Consider the following 20,481-nt stretch of genomic DNA (forward strand, 5'->3'; position numbering starts at 1 on the left):
TAGAAAAACAATGGGTTCTATGCTGGTTTAAAAAAAGAAAGTAAATGGCATGTGTTGGTTTTTCTGTGTAATGATTTAAAAGGTCTGCATCCAGACTAGAAAGGGTGCTGCTCTGGTAGACAAGCATTTATCACGTGATCTTTGAAACTTAAAAGGAGAAATAATCATCTATGCGTTTTCAGATAGATTTGTCTTGTCTGATAAAAACAAGAAAAATTAATGAGTAATACCAATGTCTTAAATGCCACATTTTTCTCCAGTGTGGTAAATAGGGAAGATGTCTCTTGTGGGGGAAAAAAAATCCGAAACAAAACTCGGGCATTTTAAGAGTAGAGAATGATCAAGAGTAAAAATTCTTTTAGCTTGATTAACATCAGTACAAACTGATCATCTGTCTTTTTTTTTTTTTCAGGAAGCCAAAGGGGATTACACCAGGTATGATTCCTTTTCTGAAATAACTATGCAGAATAACTCACTGAATCTTTTAATGCTATTTTAAATAACAATGGATGCAAAATCAAAAGAAAGTAGATCCCTAGGCGAGAGACGGAGGTCTCTTTCCTCTTCAAATAGAACCCTATTCTTTTTGTGAATGAATCCAGGCAATGAAGCTTTCCAAGCCAGAGTGACAGAACTTGTTCTCAGAAATGCTCCAAAGTTCTATCTTCTGTCATCTGTTAGCAAATGAAAAAAATCTATAAAAAGCTTGGGTAACCCGTGCTGATTTTTTAAACTTATACTAATCCTGTATTTGAAGCGATATACTATAAGCACAAAAAGATTAAATCCATCAGCTGCTTAGTTAAGGGATTAATAGGGGCTTTCTTTTTGCAGCTGCCCCAAAGGGGCCTCACCCTTCATACACTTGACCTAACAGTTGTATTGTTGCCACCGAGACACTTACTGGTCCTAACTGCCTAACTGGCCAGATCATCAGAGAGTGTTTACATTTGAATTCACCCTCCTCTGTCCTCTCCATTCTGTTCTTTTCATGCAATAGTTGCCGTTGGAGTAGTAGAAAGGGTTAAAGGTGGAGGCCAGGCCTCCAATTCGAAACAGGGCACAGGCTGATGACCGGCTGAAAGCCTCGCCTGTACCGTGTTAATGTTCTACTCCGGGTAAACTTTACCAGTAGATTATTTACAGATCAACTAGTATTCATTCCCCGCCAAGTCTTTGACTAGTGTGCTCCTTAACAGACTGATAACCAGATCATGCCTTCCAGGCTTGAAAACTTGCAGTCACAGAGTCATGCTTCACTTCAGAAACTCGGTACACTTTCCACATCTGCCCATTTAATTTGGTAGAATGATTGAGGCTTCCACTTAACATGACACGATCCACTCACTGCATTGTCCTTTTAGCTCTGTTTTGTGATTAAAAAAATTTTTTTAGGTTAGTAAATAAGCTTTGAAGGAATCATAAAAATTACTGAAAGTGCAAGTCACTCCGTCATGTCTGACTCTGTATAGTGCATGGGGTTCTCCAGGCCAGAATACTGGAGTGGGTAGCTTTCCCTTCTCCAGGGGATCTTCCCAACCCAGGGATTGAACCAAGTTCTCCTGCATTGCAAGTGAATTCTTTACCAGCTGGGCCACAAGGGAAGGCCAAGAATACTGCAGTGGGTAGCCTATTCCTTCTCCAGCAAATCTTCCCTGATAGCTTCCTTGATAATTCTTTTTAATTAAAAGAAAATGTCAAGGCATAAAAAGAAGATAAATTAGTCTCTAGGTCGTTAACATCAAGAGAGGCTGTGTTCTCCACTCTTGTCTTCCCTGGAGGAGCCATATTTCCTAGGAAGATCAGATATGCAAGGAATTCCTTCGCTAGAGGCTGAGTCTGAAGTTGATTTATAAATGAAGGCTTTCAGAGCCAACAACTCAGACTCCACTGTCTGTGGACTGCTAACCCTTCCTCCCCCACTTTCTCCCGGTCAAGCATGTGATGGACACCCTCTGAGCCTCATTTCCCATCAAGATAATGGCACCTCCTTCACAGGTCTGTTGTGAGGTTAACTGTATGGAAACATTGCCCAGGGCGGTATCTGGGGTGCAGCAAGCTCTGTATACACTTTGGCTGTTATTATTAACTATTAAAGTATCATTATTTCCCTCTTCATTATCATCATCCTGTCCCATCTCTTGGCAACCTTTGAAGAGGTTTTTGGGACCTACATGGGTATAAAGAATGAAAGAGAAAAAGGTTGATTCCACAAACCTCCTTTAGGGAAAATGGCTTGCCTGAGGCAGAAGAAGTCTTTAAAAGAACTGTACTTGGGTAGCCCAGACCTTTTAGCCCTAAGATGTCAAGTTTGGAGAGTTAGTCTGGCCAAACCCAAGTCAATCGTTTTCCTTTATTTGAGTGTGTTCCTGGTGCTTTCCTGAGTGATTACTAAAGAAATGGTGGACAGTGTTTTGAAATTGTCTAAACCATGCTGAGTAGTAGAAGGAGCTTGGGACGGGGAATCATGAAACCAGCACCATGAAATTGAATGAGCCCTGTGCTCATTCTCAGCCTCAATTTCCTCATCTGTAAATTGGGAGTAAGGAAAATGAGACTTGGCCGGGTAGTTTTGGCGCTATGAATGGGTTCAAGGACTTTGTAGATTATAATTTGTTGTCCGAGCATTAGTTATTGCTGATGAGATTGAAAGAATAGGAAATACGATCTTTTGTCATTGGGTATATAAAGAAGCAGAATTTTTGCTCATTGTCACCACTCCTTCCCTATTTGATCTCCTCTCCTGAATGGAGAGGGTATATTTTTCCTCCAAAGTTTTGTTATAAAACTAATTTAGGAAAATCAGGCAAAAATAAAAAGTAGCATTTGTGGCAATGTTACATACTGTTTAGAGCGAAGACATTAGAACCAGATAGCCTCACTGAAGTCCCACGTCTGCCCGTTATTACCTGTGCAGTCTTGAGCAAGTTATTTAAATTTACCAAGCCTCAGTTTCCTCATCTGTAAAATAGGGCTTTTATTAGTATATACCCCATAGAATTGCTGTGATGACTGATTGAATTAATATATATAAAGTGCTTAGAATGGTTCCTCCAGTCACCACTTTCATATTCCATCAAATTGATGGACATAATCTACCACTCCCATGTTGTCTTAAATATGTATTGCTTCCCATTTTTTGCTGATATAAATAATACTTTGATGAACATCTTTGTGTAATTGGGATTGGAGTTATCTGTGATTATTTTTCTAAGTGATGTTTCTCCAGTGGGAACAAGCAAAGGCAAATTCCTCAAAGGAGGTAAAGTATGAAGTGCTGAAAGGGGACTTATACATTCCTGATACTTCCTTGCTTCCTTCCAGAGAATCTGTTTTTCTGTCCAGAGCTCCCTCAGTGACAATTCCACATCTCTCTTGGGTTACATGCCATGGCTTTTAGAACTTAACTGAGTTTGCTCACTGAGGTTTAATTATGGATCAATAGAGATCCTCAAATACTACCCTCGTGGAGTAAAGCCATGTAGCATTTTCAATTAAAACACTGATTGAACACCTAATTCTTGAGGCTGCTCTGGGCCATTCAATCCTTGTAAATATCTCATTCTTTCTCATATTTAGCATTTCTAAAGCTGAACCCGCCAGCATCCCAACCCCCAGACCAACTCCCCCGCTGCCTCCCCTTGTATAAGCTCCTTTCTCTCTTGAATCATCTCTCAGGATTTTCCCTTTTCCCTCCCACCTATCTCCTCTACCTCAGACAGCTCCCTTCTTTCCTTCTATCAGAACGCCAGTCAGCCTGACTGTAAAAGTATGCATGTGTGTGTTGATTGTTTGACTGCTTTCTATAACATTATTTTAATAGTCCATGCCTGATTTCATTCAGTTCCTACCACAGTTTCATCATCACCATTTAACAAATTAATGGATGGAAATTTTAGGCCAAACTCACATAGTCAGTGAGTTCCTGGATCTGTTCCGATTCCATTGTGTACTACATAATACCCACACATAACCCCCTGTTATCTTCCTAAGACATAAATGTGATCATTGTTGTTGACTTCCACACATCTCTTATCTCCCATTGCATAGACATCTACCTTCCAAAACCCTAACCTGGCATTCAAGGCCCCATATAATCTGCATTAATATATTTTAACTGCCCACGATCTACCATTCATACTGCTTAATATTTGTTCCTGACTCTCTTTTCTTTACATACAGTATACTGTTTTGCCATCATGGTTATGTTCAAATTTTTCTTCCTAGAATGCCTTTTAAAACAATAATCCTCCTTATTTTGTTTCTGCCCTCTTTCCTTCAGAGTATTTTAAGTTAACACTATCATAACCAAGTAGAAAACTTTGCTCTCTGGAAAGTTAATTAAAATAGTGGCGTGAGGACTTCCATTTTCTTTAAATAGTTGACAGCCTGAATTTCCAAGTCAGCCCTTAAGCTGCAAAGATAACAAGCTACTTGGGTAACACAACACAGACAAACACAGGATTCCTGAAAGCTGACACGGGAAGGTTTTATCACTCAGCCAGCAGCAAATGACTTTGTAAAAGCAAGGTGTTTCTTTTCTTTTCTTTTTTTAAGATCCTGAAAGGTGGAAATTACCAAGAAACTATGTGACTAGGGCACTTTTGCTTATAAGAAAAAGTGACTACAATTTCATTTCAGTGCTGGGTCAGAATGATAGCATATTGTCACTTAGCTTCAAATGAGTAGGAATAATGCACAATTTACAGCTGTGCTACAAAAATAGCAGCTGTTTCCCATGGGAAAGGAACTTCTCTGGATGCCTTGAGAGGAGTTAATGAAGGGAGAGAAAAAAAAAATCAAAGACTTTTAAAGAACTTGTCCTTCTACTTGTTACACCTCTAGAGCACTTAAAGCTCTAAAATATTCTGTTTCTGGGACCTTTAAAATCAGTGACCATGTTTTTCTTTTCTTTAAAAAAAAAAGCGGCTCCCATGGGCTAGGTGCTATGCTGAGTATGTCCCTACATCAATGGGAGGCAGATGTGAAGAGGACCTTTGGAATTTTATTGCTTGGGTTCAAATCCAGGCCCAGGTACCTGCTATAATACTGTGGGTAACTAACTTCTCTGGAATCTGGAACTCAGTTGCTTTGTCTCTGTTGTTTGGCTTTACTATTGCTATTAGTGTTAATCCACTGAACCTTCCCACCAGTCCCGTGATGACAGGCACTAGTGGTATCCCCATTTTACAGACAGGGAAACTGAGGTGTGGAGAGAGTAAGTAGTGGACTGTCTAGGTCACATGACTTCAAGAGTAGCCCAGTTAGGACTCTGCCTGATGCTCTTGACCTTTGTCAGGAGTCTCCTTTTAGTATTCTAACACAAACTTAAACTTGTAAGAATCATTACCTTCCATGCTGACAGAATAAAGAAGGCTGACATGACAAAAATTTAATGTTTCTGTCTGATTTCAAGCCAGAACTTTAATGAATCAGCAAAGAGCTTTTGTGAAAAACCTAGTAAGAAATGACTTTTCTTTCTCTTGGTGTTATGGCTATTTTAAGGCTTGATTTTAAACATATAGTTCTTTTATCAATCAGTTCAGCACATTTATATTTTATTTATATTTAGTAATTGGTAAATACTTCTATGTGTCAGGCTGTTTTACATGTTTTACAAACAGTAACTCATTAATCGTCATCTCTGCTCATGAGGTTGGTGGAATATTATTCCCACGTTACAACTGAGATTAAGAAACTGTGTGTGGGTAACATTATATTACTCATATTATGGTTTAACATTTCCCCATGACTTCTCCAGATGTTGAGTTGTTACATTGAATAAACACACCAGATAACAACAAGTAGGGAGCTACAGACAAATAAGCATGGGAACTATATTGTTAAAAGCAGAAACCAAGAGATACTATAAAGCAATTATGCTTCAATTAAAAATAGATAAATTAAAAAGAAACTCAACAGAGTTTAAGTTCTTTTTGATCAGTTTCAAATCCACTCATGTGCATGGCAGATCTCCCAGAAGAAAACACACAGTGTTTCCCACACTTTCTTGTCCCTGATGTTCGAGCCTCTTCCCAGACCAGTGTTTTGTGTGCTTCACCTTGTGAAGTGGAGGCTTATTTATTTGGTGAAAGCTCAGTATTAAAATGCTTTTAAAAGATAAGCAGTTCCTTTTCTTTGTACTGCCTGTCAGATTCTTACATCTCTCAATTTTAATTCCAATAACTCTTAGGGTAAACATTCATCAAATTCTGAACTTGCTTTTTCTGAAGAGCCCTGAATTTGGAAAGAATCATCCATCCCATACAGTGGGTGCTTTTTCATCTGCTCTGCACATAAGAGTATTAGCGTTGCCCCCATATTATGCATTGGAACGCTCATTTCACGCATGATGAACTAAGTGACATACCCATGACAATTCAGCTTGACAGGACCAGACCTACAGTCCCCAGACCTCCCCTACCATCTCAGAGTGCCATTCTGACTTACACGTGTATCAGGAGCCCTCCACAGATCCTTGCTGTCCATGATGGAAGGCAGTGGGGGCAGCAGGCAGTGGACTCTCTGGTAAGCGGTGTTATCAGTGGCGCGGCCCCAAGTCTAATATTAGTCACTTGAGGAGATAGCTTAAGAGTGAGAAGGCAGGAAATGAGCACTCCATCAGCAGTGACCTTGGAATGCTTGGTCTTTTTCTCATTGCTGGACCCTATTCACCCTTGTATTCAATAGATTAAACACTGAATGCCTACAGTGTACAAGGCTCTGGACCACTAAGGGCTGTGGTGGAGGCAGACTAAATTTCCGGTCTTGTACTACTTAGCCACAGTCATTTTACATCCTTTATAAGAGACACTGGAAAGTTCTGGGCCCTGGATTCAGACACGCAGGCATGAGTTGAGTGAGACAAGCCTTCCTCATCTACTAGTGACATGACCTTGAGCTAGTTCAAGCCATTGAGCCTAAGGTCCCTTTTAAAAAATTTATTTGTGTTTAACTGAAGGATGATTGTTTTACAATATTGTGTTGGTTTCTGCCATATATCAGGATGAACCAGCCATAGGTATACGTATGTCCTCCCACCCCCAAACCTCCCTCCCACCTCCCACCCCATCCCTCCCGTCTGGGTTGTCACCGAGCCCCTCGTGTGAGTTCCCTGAGTCATACAGCAAATTCCTCCTGGCCATCTATTTTATTTATGATAGTGTTTCCATGCTACTCTCTCCACTTGTCCACCCTCTCCTTCCCGGACCCCCAACACCTGTATCCACAAGTCTTTTCTCTACATCTGCACTCCATTGCTGCCCTGCAAATAAGTACATCAGCACCATTTTCTAGATTCCATATATACACGTTAATGTACGATATTTGTGTTTTCTCTCTGACTGACTTTGTATAATAGGTTCTAGGTTCATCCACCTCCCTAAGGTCCCTTTTCTTTAAGGGATTTGTTGTGAGAATTGAATGAGATCACACACCTTGCAGGATGCCTAGTACAGAATGAAGACTTAGTGCTTGGGACTTTGCTTCCACTAAGTCTGTCGAGTATACTGAGATGCATGGTTGTTGTTTTACCATCTTAATTTTTTTTGTTTTTAAATTTATTTATTTTTGGCTGTGCTGGGTCTTTGTTGTTATGCTAGGGCTTTCTCTAGTTGTGGCAAACCATGGCTACTCCTTGTTGCAGTGTGCCGGCTTGTCATTGTGGTGGCTTCTCTTGTTGTGGAGCACGGACTGTAACTTGTAGACTTTGGTAGTTGTGACGCACGGGCTTAGTTGCTCCGAGACATGTGAGATCGTCCCAGAAAAGGGATCAAGTGTATGTCCTGTGCATTGGTAGGCATACTGCTCACCACCAGCCTCCCAGGGAAGTCCCCCATCTGAACCATTTTAAGTTGCTGGGCAACCATCACCACATCCATCTCCAAGATCTTCCATCTTGAAAAATGGAAACTCTATACCCATTAAATAATAACCCTTCTCTCCTTCCCCCTGAGCCTCTAACTGTCACCATTTTACTTTCCATCTCTACAAATTCGCCTATTCTGGATGCCTTATACAAGTGAACTCATACAGTATTTGTCTTCCTGTGACTGGCTTCTTTCACTCAGCGTAATGTCCTCATGTTTCATCCATATTGTACCATGTGTTAGAATTTCCTGTACTTTAGGACTAATGTTCCACTATTATATATTTACCACTTTTGCTTATCCATTCATCTGTGAGTGAATACTTGGGTTACACCACCTTTTGGCTCTTATGAATAATACTGATACGAACACAAATATCTTTTTGAGTCCTGAATTTCAATTCTTTTGAGAAGGGAGATGTATTTTTAAAGAGAGTCCCTGGCTTCCAGACACTCCACCGTTCATTGGAGTAGGGGTGGGATGAACGCATTGGAATGTAGGATGGATATCAGATCCTTGTTCTAAATCATGAGATCTTATCAAAAGTAACACTTAAGAAGCTCAGTAACTTATATTAGAATACTTTTGTAGGTGAATATTTATTGACATGGAAAAATGATTACAATATAGAAAATAGAAAAAAACATATGTATTATCCTTTTTTATTTAAAAAGTATGCCAATATATTCAAATATATGATACATGTATAAAAACTAGTCTGTAAGTTATAGCACAGTGCAGTAACCTCTAAATTGTTTTGTTCATACAGCCCCATTCATTTGTATACTTTTAATTATTTATTTCATTATACAGTTGTAGATTTGATGGTGAAAGTCACTCAGTTGTGTCCAGTTCTTTGCAACCCCATGGATTATACAGTCCATGGAATTCTCCAGGCCAGAATACTGGAGTGGGTAGCCTTTCCCTTCTCCAGGGGATCTTCCCAACCCAGGGATTAAACCCAGGTCTCCTGCCTTGTGGGCAGATTCTTTACCAGCTGAGCCACCAGAGAAGCCCAAGAATACTGGAGTGGGTAGCCTATCCCTTCTCCAGCAGATCTTCCCAACCCAGGAATCAAACCGGGGTCTCTTGCCCTGCAGGCAGATTCTTTACCAGCTGCGCTACCAGGGAAGCCCATAGTTGTAGACATGGAGAACTATATTAACATCATGTATATTGTAAAATACTCAGAAAGAGTCATCATCAAAAGCAATGACATAGAGTAACATGTCCAAAGAATGCATACAAAGAAAGTATCATTAGAAGTTGTAGTATTTTCTTTCTACACAGCTAAAGACTCCCCACTACAAAGACTGCTGTAGAGTGGATTCTGAAGTTAGGCAAAACTGAGTTTGGCTCCAGATCCTGCCTCTCACTGGTGAACAATCTTAGCTGTGTTAGTGCACATCTCTCCACTGCAGTTTCCCATCTGTAAATAAGAATAATTACAGTTCTTTTTAAAAAGTAAGAAAAAATTTTTAATTGAGGTATGATTGACTTGTAACCATATATTAGTTTCAGGTATATAACATAATGATTCAATATTTGTATTTATTACAAAATGATCACCACAAAAAGTCTAGTTAAAATCCATCACCATACATAGTTACAAAACTTTTTTTCTTGTGATGAGGACATTGAAGATCTACTCTCTTAGCAACTTTCAAATTTGCAAAACAATATTATGGTGCATTGTACACTGCCCAGTTTATGGTAGAGGTAAAAAAAAAAAAATGAAGCTGATACTATTGTCATGACTAAGAGTTATCGTGGGATGGATGGGATAGAAATGTTTGCAATTTGCCTTCTTCACGTCAGTGTGTTTTCATTTATTGATAATGAATATACAGTGCTTATGTCCGAATTTTTTTAAATGTTATTTTGTCCTGTTAAAAAACTCATAGATTAGCACAGTGACCTACAGATCTCTGACACTGCATCGTTTTTCAAAACGAATGTAAGATTCATGGAACACTACCTACTTGACCTAACGGAAACTTCCCAAACCAAGGCTTAAAGCCCTTCCCTGCCACCCCAGAGCAACAAGGCAGCAAGCTTGTGATTCCCCCCGGCATTCGGGGGGCCCTATCCAGAACCTGCTGGCCTCCGGGGGTCTGTGTGCCTTTGTGAACAGGCTCATTTAGTTCTGGGCACAGGCGCCTGAGGCTGGGCAGGCAGAAAGGAAGCAATTAAGACAGTGGAAATCTACCAGGGAAAAATGCTGTTGGCAGGGCAGACTTCACCAGGGTGTGACCTGTGCAGTCACACAGGCCCCCCCTGCTCAGAAGGAACCCACGCTCAGTTTGATACTCTTCTGTCGCCATCTTGAGATTCCTCATGATTTTTTAAACAAAGAAGCTCCACATTTTAATTTTTCACTGGGTCTTGCAAATTGTGTAGCTTGGTCCTGGTTGTTGAAAACTGTAAGGCCTGGGTATTAGATGGATTATTAAAGAAAAGGTCCTCTTGTAGGCGTCTAAACAGGTACTCCATTGATGAAGATAGAACCACACAGAATTCTGCAAAAAAAACCCTTTTGCCTATATGTCTGGGAACCTCTTAGCCTTTTTCTGATTTCAGTAGGCATGATCTCCCAGGTCCAAGGCCCAGGGAATAACATAACCTAGACCTCCTAGGGCCATTATGAAAATCAAGAGAGAAAATGCCCATAAAAGAGTTAGAACTGTGCCTGGTACCTGTAATTCTCATTTCTGGCAGCAGTGGAATATCATCAGCCCTGGCTCAGACCTTGGGGTTTCACTGGGTTCCCCTCAACTCCTGGCAACCACCATTCTATCCTCTGTCTCTGAATTTCTGAAGTGTTTTTATTTTCAATATTTACAGATTTTTGTGTTAACCTCATTCTCAGCCTAAGTCATTTTTGTAGATTATATTTCTTCTAAAAGATGTGAAGTTTCAAAGTAGACAGGATCAGAGTTCTTGGCAAGCTGGCTAATGTTTAGAAAAAAATAACCTCTCATCACATTTTCATTATTATAAGAAATTCTTCAGATCTTAAAAAAAGTAGTTTGACAGTTGATCCCTATCAAGCATGCAGATGGACAGAGTAATTTGTCCTTGGTTACAAGTTAGACAACAGACAAGAGTTTAACAAAGGAATTCTAGATGAGAGGACACTGTTTCCCACAACACAAGCTGGTTTCTTGTCTCTGGTAGAATGCAGAGATAAGGAGGGTCTGATACAAATTCCACAGATTGGTCATAATGTTGGAGGAGCAAGTTTCAAGGCTGCACTTCCACCAGTTACCGTGGGTTCTGTTGAATCAATCCTAAAGCCACTTAGAACTAGGAACTTGCCAAGCTGCTTCCAAAGTTCTTTACCCATGTGGTTTATTACCAACTGTTAGGATTGCCAGACTGAACACATAAAATAAATAAGGCATAACTTTTTTTACTGTGTGTTCTAAATGTTTAATCTGGCAACTCTAACCTAGATCACCCACTGGGGATTCTTCTCAGTGTTAAGAAGCCACCCCTAGCCTGTTCTGAGGATGATTGAAGAAAGTATTTGGTATAATTGTTGGTTTTCTGTGCTGTGATCAGAAAGGAAAGAATACATTTAATGAACACAGGCATGTGCCTTCATAGCAACATAGCTTCATAGCATCATCCCAAGAATGCCAGAAAACACATCAGTATCCCTGCCTTTATAATGAGGAAACCGAGGCTTACATAGGTGAGTTTAGCTAAGTCCTATAAACATGGAGACCTGGAACTGAATCCAGTTCTAGGTCCTGACCTTATTACTGCACATCACAGGTCTAGGGCCAGCCAGTGAGCATGTCTGTTGATTTGTTTTTAAGTATGTGATGGTTTTACACCGGCCTATGTCCCAACCCTGGCTCCCCATGTACCAACTCTGGTGGGACAGCAGGCAGCCAGGTGGCCTCTCTAAGCCTCAGTTTCTGTATGTGTAAGTTAGAAACAGCTCCTACACCTCAGTTTGCTATAAGGATTGAATGACATCCTTTTTTTTCTCTCTCTTTCTCTTTTGTATAAGTAAAATGCTGAGCACTTGTCTGCCGCACAGCACATGCCCTTTTTCTTTTAGAGCCACAGAAGTTTCTAATTTATTGTCTTGTGAAGGAGCAGAGAGGTCCAAGGCAGCTAGAAACCAAGGGCAGCCTAGGAATGTATGCTCACACCGGAACACCAAGGAAGGAGCTGCATCTGATTAAGATGAACTGGGGTTTCCCTCCTTTTCCCAGAAGGGATGGGGGCATCCCTAGCTTCTATAATCCTTTCAGTTCTCACTTTCCACTCCAAAAAGACGACCTTGGCTTGAGGTGCGATCAAGACCTGATTAAATGGGGTGGGGAGGAAATCCTAAGAATGGAAAGACCCTCTGACTTGGGAGGGGAGGGGAAGAGTTCTGGCCCAGCCCGCCGGGCTTTTCCGGCCCCTCCCCCTGTTCCCTCCACCCAGCTTCCCAGTTCCCTCCTCTCCTTCCTCCTCCTCCCCTGCTGCCACTCAGCTTAAACCTGGAGTCCTGAGAACCAGCCAGGCAGCCTCTGGTCCTCTTGATCTAGCACTACCTCAGCGAAAGGCCCCTGGTAAGTCTTAAAGGTCGCTAGGCCCTATTTCTTGCATCTACAAACTCAGTGTCAGACCAGAGTAACTCAGATCTCTTAACCAGCTGGCAGGGTTTGGTCTGAAGGGGTGGAAAGTGAGGCAGGCACTTTATTTTAGCTATTATGAAATTGTCTCAGTCTGTGAGCAGTTTTACTAAAAACTGCAGTAATCAGTGGTGGCATTAAAATCAGGTGGATCTGAGCCCTAGCTTTTTGTCTTGGCATATGATTGACTATGAATGAGATTGACTGCTTGTTTCCCTCTTTCTCCAGCTGCTCCCAAGCCTTCTATCCTGTAACCGAGAGAACTCGTCAAGGGTTGAGATTTTACTATGAACTTCTTAGCTAGGATTACAAATGGGGCATCATTCCCTAGCAGTCTAGTGATTGAGATAACCTGAGTCCACTGCAGAGGGTGCAGGTTTGATCCCTGGTTGGGGAGCTAAGATCTCACTTGTTGGGTAGCACAGCTGGAAAAAAAAAGTGTCAAACTCAATAAAGTTTGAAAAATAAAAATCAGGCATTAGGAACACTTTGTGTGGTTTAAGGAACCTTTGTTGGATGTTGGGCTTCTCAGGTGGGCTTGCGTGCCCTAAAATTCGGCTAAAAATGACTGGAGTCTGACTTTGTAGCTCTTAAAAAGTTTTGTTTTTTTTTTTAACTAAGTTTGGAATCTTTGCTATTAGAGGACAGCTACAGACAATAGTTGGTTTGATTTAAGAAACACTGAGTGATAACACATATTCAGTCTGGTTATCTGTAATTAGATCTTTGTGGTTTAATCCAGTTTTTTACTAAACCAGATTATGTTGTTCAGTCATCAAGTTTTGTCTGACCCTTTACAATCCATGGGCTGAAGCACACCAGGCCTCCCTGTCCCACACCATCTACAATCAGATTATCTAGTTTTAAAAAAGCAACCTATCTTTACCCTAGAAACTAAGTTTAGTAAAATCAATGAGTGGCCACTATAATTACAAATCCCAAAACCTCAAGTTAAGCTGGCAAAAGCCTTCTCTTTCCCCCTTTGCTCTCCTTCCTTGTTTTCTGTCCCTTCATTTTGAAACTAGAGAAGTTAGCAGAGTTGTCCAAGTGTAGGCCTGGAATCATATCATTTCTTTCTTGCTGAGTTTAAATGAAATCTCTTTTAAATCTCAGTTTTCACATCTATGTAACAGGGATGCTAGTGATAATAGCAGAACCTTTAGAGAGGTTTTAGCCCAGTCTCTGGAGCCTAATAATGTTCAGTGAGTGTGAGCATTTCTTTTTAGGGACTGAATGGAGGTACTTACTCTGTCTGTATAACTGCTGGGTCATCCTTGGAAGGGGCTTCCCAGGTGGCTCAGTGGTAAAGAATCCACCTGGCAATGCAGGAGATGCAGGCTCCATCCCTGGGTCGGGAAGATCCCCTGGAAGAGGAAATGACAACCCATTCCAATATTCTTGCCTGGAAAATCCCATGGACAGCGGGGCCTGGTGGGACACGACTGAGTAAACAACAAGGGCCTCAGAAGGGTCTCCTGAAACTAGCCTACTGGGCTTCTTCAGCCTCTTTCACCTTCTTTCCTGTTTTAAATTGTAGATTTTATCTCTTTCTTGAAAACCTCCCTGTGTTCATATTATGTGTTCATTCTGTTATTCTGTTCCTGTGGTTCTTAAGTCATTTATTAAACGGATTGCTGGGTCCCACCTTCAGCCCTTCTGGTTCTGTAGGTCTGGAGTTTGCATTTCTAACACATCCTCAGATAGTGCTGATGCTGCTGGCCAGGGGGTTATAAGAACTACTGTATTTTCTCATGCTTGACAACCTTTAATATCCCTTTACCTGGGAATTAGTAGAGAGAAATTTTCTGTAATGAAAATTACCTTTCTGAGAAGGTAATGAACTGGATTCATCATTGAAGGCCAAGTTCCCAAATAACTGAAAGAAACATGATTTTTTTTTTTTTAAAATTAAAAAAGGGTGGTGTGAAGGCTGTCTGGCCAGTGAAAAAATGCTCTAAGTAAACTGATAACATATCTTAAACTGCTAACCACCACAGTGTTGACCAACACTGATACCATAGTTGAGGAAATTAGTGCTTATGTTCTGTATCCAGGATCCTTCTAATAATACCATGGTTAAGCAAGCTGTCAGGGCTTCCCAGGTGGCACTGGTGGTAAAGAATCCGCCTGCCAATGCAGGAGATGCAGGTTCGATCCCTGGGTCTGGAAGATCCCCTGGAGGAGGAAACAACACCACTCCAATATTGCCTGGAAAATTCCATGGACAGAGGAGCCTGGTGGGCTACAGTCCATGAATCACAAAAAGTCTGACATGCTTGAGCAGACATACACACATCCTTAAAGACCAGGTCCACCCGGAATGCTTTAGCAGTTGCATTGACACCTGTTACACCATTTAACAAACATTAAATACACTTTTTCTGGCTGTTATAATCATTGCCATGGCCCGTTCCTTCAGTTTAGTGCAAAACTTTGATAGCCACACGTCAGCTTTCCAACAAGCATAGATAAGGAAGTGGCTTATCACCAACCTCTGTGCAGGCAATTCCAGAAGACCGGCAAACGTTTCTAATTTACACCAGTTCCTAATGACAGTAAATCTTTAGCTTGCACAGAGCACAGTATTAAGTAGAGCTCCAAGCTGTGACAACTCGCTTGGATTCTCGGAGGCCCCTTAGGCTGTCTGGTAGACTTTATCTTGAGTGTTCAACAGTCATTAACTATAGCTTTTTTATATTTGCATATGCGTTTAATGGGACTTCCCTTGTGGTTCAGTGGTAAAGAATCTGCTTGCAATGCAGGAGACCTGGTTTAATCCCTGGGTTGGGAGGATCCCCTGGTGAAGGGATTGGCAACCCACTGCAGTATTCTTGCCTGGAGAAGTCCATGGACAGAGGAGCCTGGTGGGTTACAGTCCATGGGGTCACAAAGAGTCGGACATTACTGAGAGACTAAACAACAACATACATTTAATGAAACATGGATTTTGAGTTATGCTTATGTGTGGATGAGAAGACGACTCCAGTCCCAGGTTACTTCCTAAAGAGCTTAATTTTTGCCTTGGTGACATTTGACACTCATTTCCATGGGTCATTGTGCTTTTCAGATAAGGAAGAGCTTTAGCATCAAAAAGAAAAGGAAAGTTTGAGGCTTGGCCTTTCTTTTTTTTTTTTAACTGTTCTATAAACCTAGGGATGCTCCCACACCAAACACTGACAGTTACCATCTTCAAGGGATCTCATTCAGTGATTGGTTTGCTCCAAAACGGCCAGCAACCGCCGTTTGCTAATTGCCTGAACTCCCTTGCCCTCCAGCCTCGGCATGGCAGGTGGCTGATTATAACTGTGGGCAAGTCCCCAACTAGGCACAAACAGGTGCACACATCTGCTGGGGGTGGTTGTTTCCACACAACTGCTCCAGCACACACAAAGGATGGCCTCAGTTTTGCCAGCCACGTGGCTGTCTCAGAAAGGGGTGAGGTTGGCACATTCCTCCAGGGCTTGTGAGATCAGGAAAGAAAAACAAAAGCCCTTGAAAGGGGATTCTTGGGAATGCCAAAAACAATCATCGAGGCAAAAGGAGCCGCTGGTGGCTAAACGGTAAAGGCGGGTCCTGGGCCGCTTCTAGAAAGCTATCAGTATACGAACCTGGAATACCTGATGAGAATACCTGATGATGGGGGGTTTAGCCTAAGTCATCAGATAAAATGCAGTCTTCTTCATTGTAGCATCTGAATTCTTGTTGAAAGGATGAAGAATAGCAGTTTCTGGTTTGTTACCGACAAGTAGAAAGTCCTGTAGATTTATGGGCATTGTCTCTGGCTAAGACTTGGAAAAAGCAGTCCCTCTTGGCAGTTCTAGTCAACTGAGTCTTTAAAATAACACTTCCACTGCATGAGGCTCAAGAACGTCCACACAGAGTGAGTGTGTTTACTCCTGGGGAGAGGCAGAGACATCTCCATCCAGGCTTGCTTACATCCAGCTGGTTAGGGGCCCTCCCTGGGGATTCTGAGGTCACTCCTCATTCATACAAACCCAGCCTCCCGCCCTGCCTGCCTGCCTGTCTGTCAGCCCCAGGAGGGGAGGAGCCTTCTGTGCTCTAGCCAGACCTGGGCCTCCTAACTTTTCCCCCACCCACTCACAGGATCCACGTGGTCCCAGCTCCCAGGCAAATTCCCCAGCTGGGGTTCTTTGGAGGGTGAACAAATAAGCATTCTGCTACTGTCAGTCTACTCACACTTGAAATCCTGCCTGGTTCTAACCTCTGAAAATGATCAGGATGAACTTGAAAGTAATCCCCTGGTGTTTCTAACACTTGCCCTCTAACTGGCACTGGTCTTGCTCACCGGCACCCTACCTTTCACCCACTAGTCATATTTAACTTAGTTTTTGATGTGAATTATATCACCCGGATCACTGGATGTGAATTATGTCACCAGAAGGCACCACCCTTATGGCAGAAAGTGAAGAAAAACTATAGAGTCTCTTGATGAAGGTGAAAGAGGAGGGTGAAAAAGTTGGCGTAAAACTCAACATTCAGAAAACTAAGATCATGGCATCTGGTCCCATCACTTCATGGCAAATAGATGGGAAAACAATGGAAACAGTGACAGACTTTATTCTTGGGGGCTTCAAAATCACTGCAGATGATGACAATTAAGACGCTTGTTCCTTGGAAGAAAAGCTATGACCAGCCTAGAAGGCATGTTAAAAAGCAGAGACATTACTTTGCCAACAAAAGTCTGTCTAGTCAAAGCTATGGTTTTTCCAGTAGTCATGTATGGATGTGAGAGTTGAACTGTAAAGAAAGCTCAGCACTCAAGAACTGATGCTTTTGAACTGTGGTGTTGGAGAAGACTCTTGAGAGTCCCATGGACTGCAAGGAGATGCAACCAGTCCATCCTAAAGGAAATCAGTCCTGAATAGTCATTGGAAGGTCTGATGCTGAAGCTGTAACTCCAGTACTTAGGCCACCTGATGCAAAGAACTGACTCATTACAAGACCCTGATGCTGGGAAAGATTGAAGGCGGGAGGAGAAGGGGATGACAGAGGATGAGATGGTTGAATGGCATCACTGACTCAATGGACATGAGTTTGAATAAGCTCTGGGAGTTCATGATGGACAGGAAGGACTGGCATGCTGCAGTCCATGGTGTCGCGAAGAGTAGGACACGACTGAGTGACTGAACTCAACTGATAATCACCAGGAAGTATGGGTAAAACATGTATGAATGGTTTAAAAAACAGGTTAGAAGTTGCACAGCCACATAACCACACCCAGTGAGGAATGTTGCCAGGACCCCACCCACGCCCATTGTGTGCTAGCGCCCCCTTTTCCCAATAAACATTCTCTCTCTGCCCAATTGTACTCTGACTATGGAACTTATCTTCTTGTTCTGCTTTATATTGTCACCTGTGTATGATCCTCTGTATTCATTTTGCTTGCTTTCGAACATATATACAGGGGATGGTGATGTATATCTTACTTTGAGTCTTGATTCTTTGCTTAATATTTGTGAGATTCACCATATTGTGTGAAGCTAAACAGTACTTTCTTTGCCATATGGCATTCCATTATGAATACTATAATTTTATCATTTCTACTGTCATGGGATATTTGGGTTGTTTTCTTTTGTCTTACTGTGAAAAATGCTGTTATAAACTTTATTCTTTTGTGTCAGTTTCTCTAGAGATATACCTAGGAAAAGATCTCTGGGTTGTGGGGTATGCAGATTTCCAAAATGATCATATCAATAGAGTTTTCCACCGTGAATGGATGGAAGTTCCTATTGCCAAACATCTTGATGTAGCCTCTGCAGTCTGGTACAAAGTGGTAATCCATTAAAGATTTACTGTGTGTTCCCCTGAGTTCCTGTAAAGGTGAACACTTGATTCTGCCTGTTGGCCATCTGGGTTTCTACTTGCACACTGCTTGGTGAGAGATACAAGCCCTTTCACTGCCGGGCCATCCATCTCAGCCATCTTTTGTATCTTCTTGGTCCTCTGGTGTCATAGCCAGCTCCTCAGCTCAGTCACTTCCTTGTTGGTGGTGACTTGTTAGAGGTTTCCTGTACTAAATACATTCTTTCAGAAAAGTGATACTATGTATTCATGGGAAAGGATGTTTTGCAATAGCTCAAAGGAACAGATTTGGAGGATTAATAGGCACCTTCTCAAACACAAAGAAATAAGGCTTGTGTTTTTTCCTGAGAGTAATCTTTTGGAAAGCTCCAGATTCCACATTTGTCAAAATTATTTATGTTTCTCATTTATTCATGCCCTACTGACACTTTGCACTGTAAATAAATGATCTGAAACTGGAAACCAAGTTGAACTGAGAACTCTACATGCTCTTCTAATAGTTTATGTCAGAACTTGCAAAGTAATGGTCATGGTCTGCTGGAATATATGTTTTATAGGACCTGCACAATGTTTTACTTTTTTTATTTTGACTTTTTTTTTTCCTGATTGAGGCAATATTTTGAAATTGCTCTTAAAAAAAAAATGAAATTGCTCTAGGTAAAAATCTGAGATTTTGCCCCTTTTCAAAACAAGTGTAATCCTAATTAGGCAGTAGTGGATCTGTATTCCCATGTGACACAAAAGACCTGTATCTGAGCAGTGTTTCCCCATCAGCAGTGCTGTCTGTTTCTTCAGTATCCAGTCTCCTTTTTCTCCATGTTAGTAGAATTTTTAGCGATGCATGTGGCTGCCCAAAATAAAGACTTACACATCCCACTGTCCCTTGCAGTTAGCAAGAGCCTTGCGATTATTCTGGCCAGTGGGATTAGGGGAGGTGGGCAGCTTTCAGGTTCTGCCTGTAACAGAGTGGGTATGTTCTCCTTTATTCTTTTTCCCCTGCCTGATGGCTAAAATGTGGGTATGGTGATGGGCTGTCTTGGATAACATGAAGGATAGCAGCATCCCAGGAATGGTGAAGCAACAGGAGAAAGGATTGGGCCCCTGAATACTTCATGTTATTCCAGCTCTGACTTTTATATCAAGAGAAATTAACCAAAGTGTTGATCTCTGTCACACAGTCAAATCTATATTCCCAGTAATACTTCAGGTGGGCATCGTTCTCTTCCTCACAGTCCCCATCAGTCCCCATAGTCCCTGTGTCTGCTGCTGAGTTTGACTTGCCCTTCTCAGCTAGCTTACGCAGATGGATTTCTAGTACCTCTCTCCCATGGCTCCTATTAGACACTTGCACCTGAGATACTTTTATATTTTAATGTCTTAATAGACTAAGGATGACAGAAGAGAACATTTCTTCAAGTCTAAAAGATGCAGTTAGAAGTTTTAGGGTTGGATTATCAGTAGTTTTATAAGAATCCAGGTGAGGGTTTTTCAACCTCAATACTATTGACAGTTGGGGCAAGATAATTCTTTGTTGCTGGGGCCTGTCCTGCGTATTGTAGCCTGTATAGTAGCATCCTGGCGTCTGCTCAGTGGCTGCCAGTAACACTGTCTTCCCCAGGTGTGACTAAATGTCTTAAGACATTGCTAAATATTCCCTGAGGAGCAAAGTTGCCCTAGTTAAGAACCACTAATTGAAAGGAGATTTCTTTTTTAATCTTTTTAAAAAAATTAGTAGACTTTATTTTTTAAGAGTAGTTTTTGGTTTACACAAGAGTTGAATAGAAAATCCAGAGGAGGGGAAATATATACATATCTTCTCTTCTCCCCTCTCCCCTCTTTTCAGTTTCCCCATCAGTAACATCTTGTATTAGTGTTGTACATTTGTTTCGAATTATCAATATTGATACATTACTAGTTCAAGATTGCTGGGAGAAATATCAATACCCTCAGATATGCTGATGACATCACCCTTATGGCAGAAAGCAAAGAAGAACTAAAGAGCCTCTTGATGAAAGTGAAAGAGGAGAGTGAAAAAGTTGACTGAAAGCTTGACATTCAGAAAACTAAGATCATGGCATCTGGTCCCATCACTTCATGGGAAATAGATGGGGAAACAGTGGAAACAGTGTCAGACTTTATTTTTTTTGGCTCCA

General features: G+C 41.5%; 1 protein-coding gene across 12 annotated transcripts in view; it reads left to right on the plus strand.

Moving 5' to 3' along the window:
* FRMD4B (FERM domain containing 4B) overlaps positions 1-20,481 on the plus strand; it is a 374,847-nt gene that overhangs the window by 294,867 nt on the left and 59,499 nt on the right. For all 12 annotated transcript variants that reach the window (XM_042235971.2, XM_042235970.2, XM_060402228.1 and 9 more), the window contains one exon: positions 413-435. In XM_042235971.2, coding sequence (XP_042091905.1) covers positions 413-435 — 23 coding nt within the window. The remainder of the gene's footprint in view (positions 1-412; positions 436-20,481) is intronic.

This window comes from Ovis aries, chromosome 19 (genome assembly GCF_016772045.2).
Source record: "Ovis aries strain OAR_USU_Benz2616 breed Rambouillet chromosome 19, ARS-UI_Ramb_v3.0, whole genome shotgun sequence".
In the NCBI taxonomy this organism is placed as follows: Eukaryota; Metazoa; Chordata; class Mammalia; order Artiodactyla; family Bovidae; genus Ovis; species Ovis aries.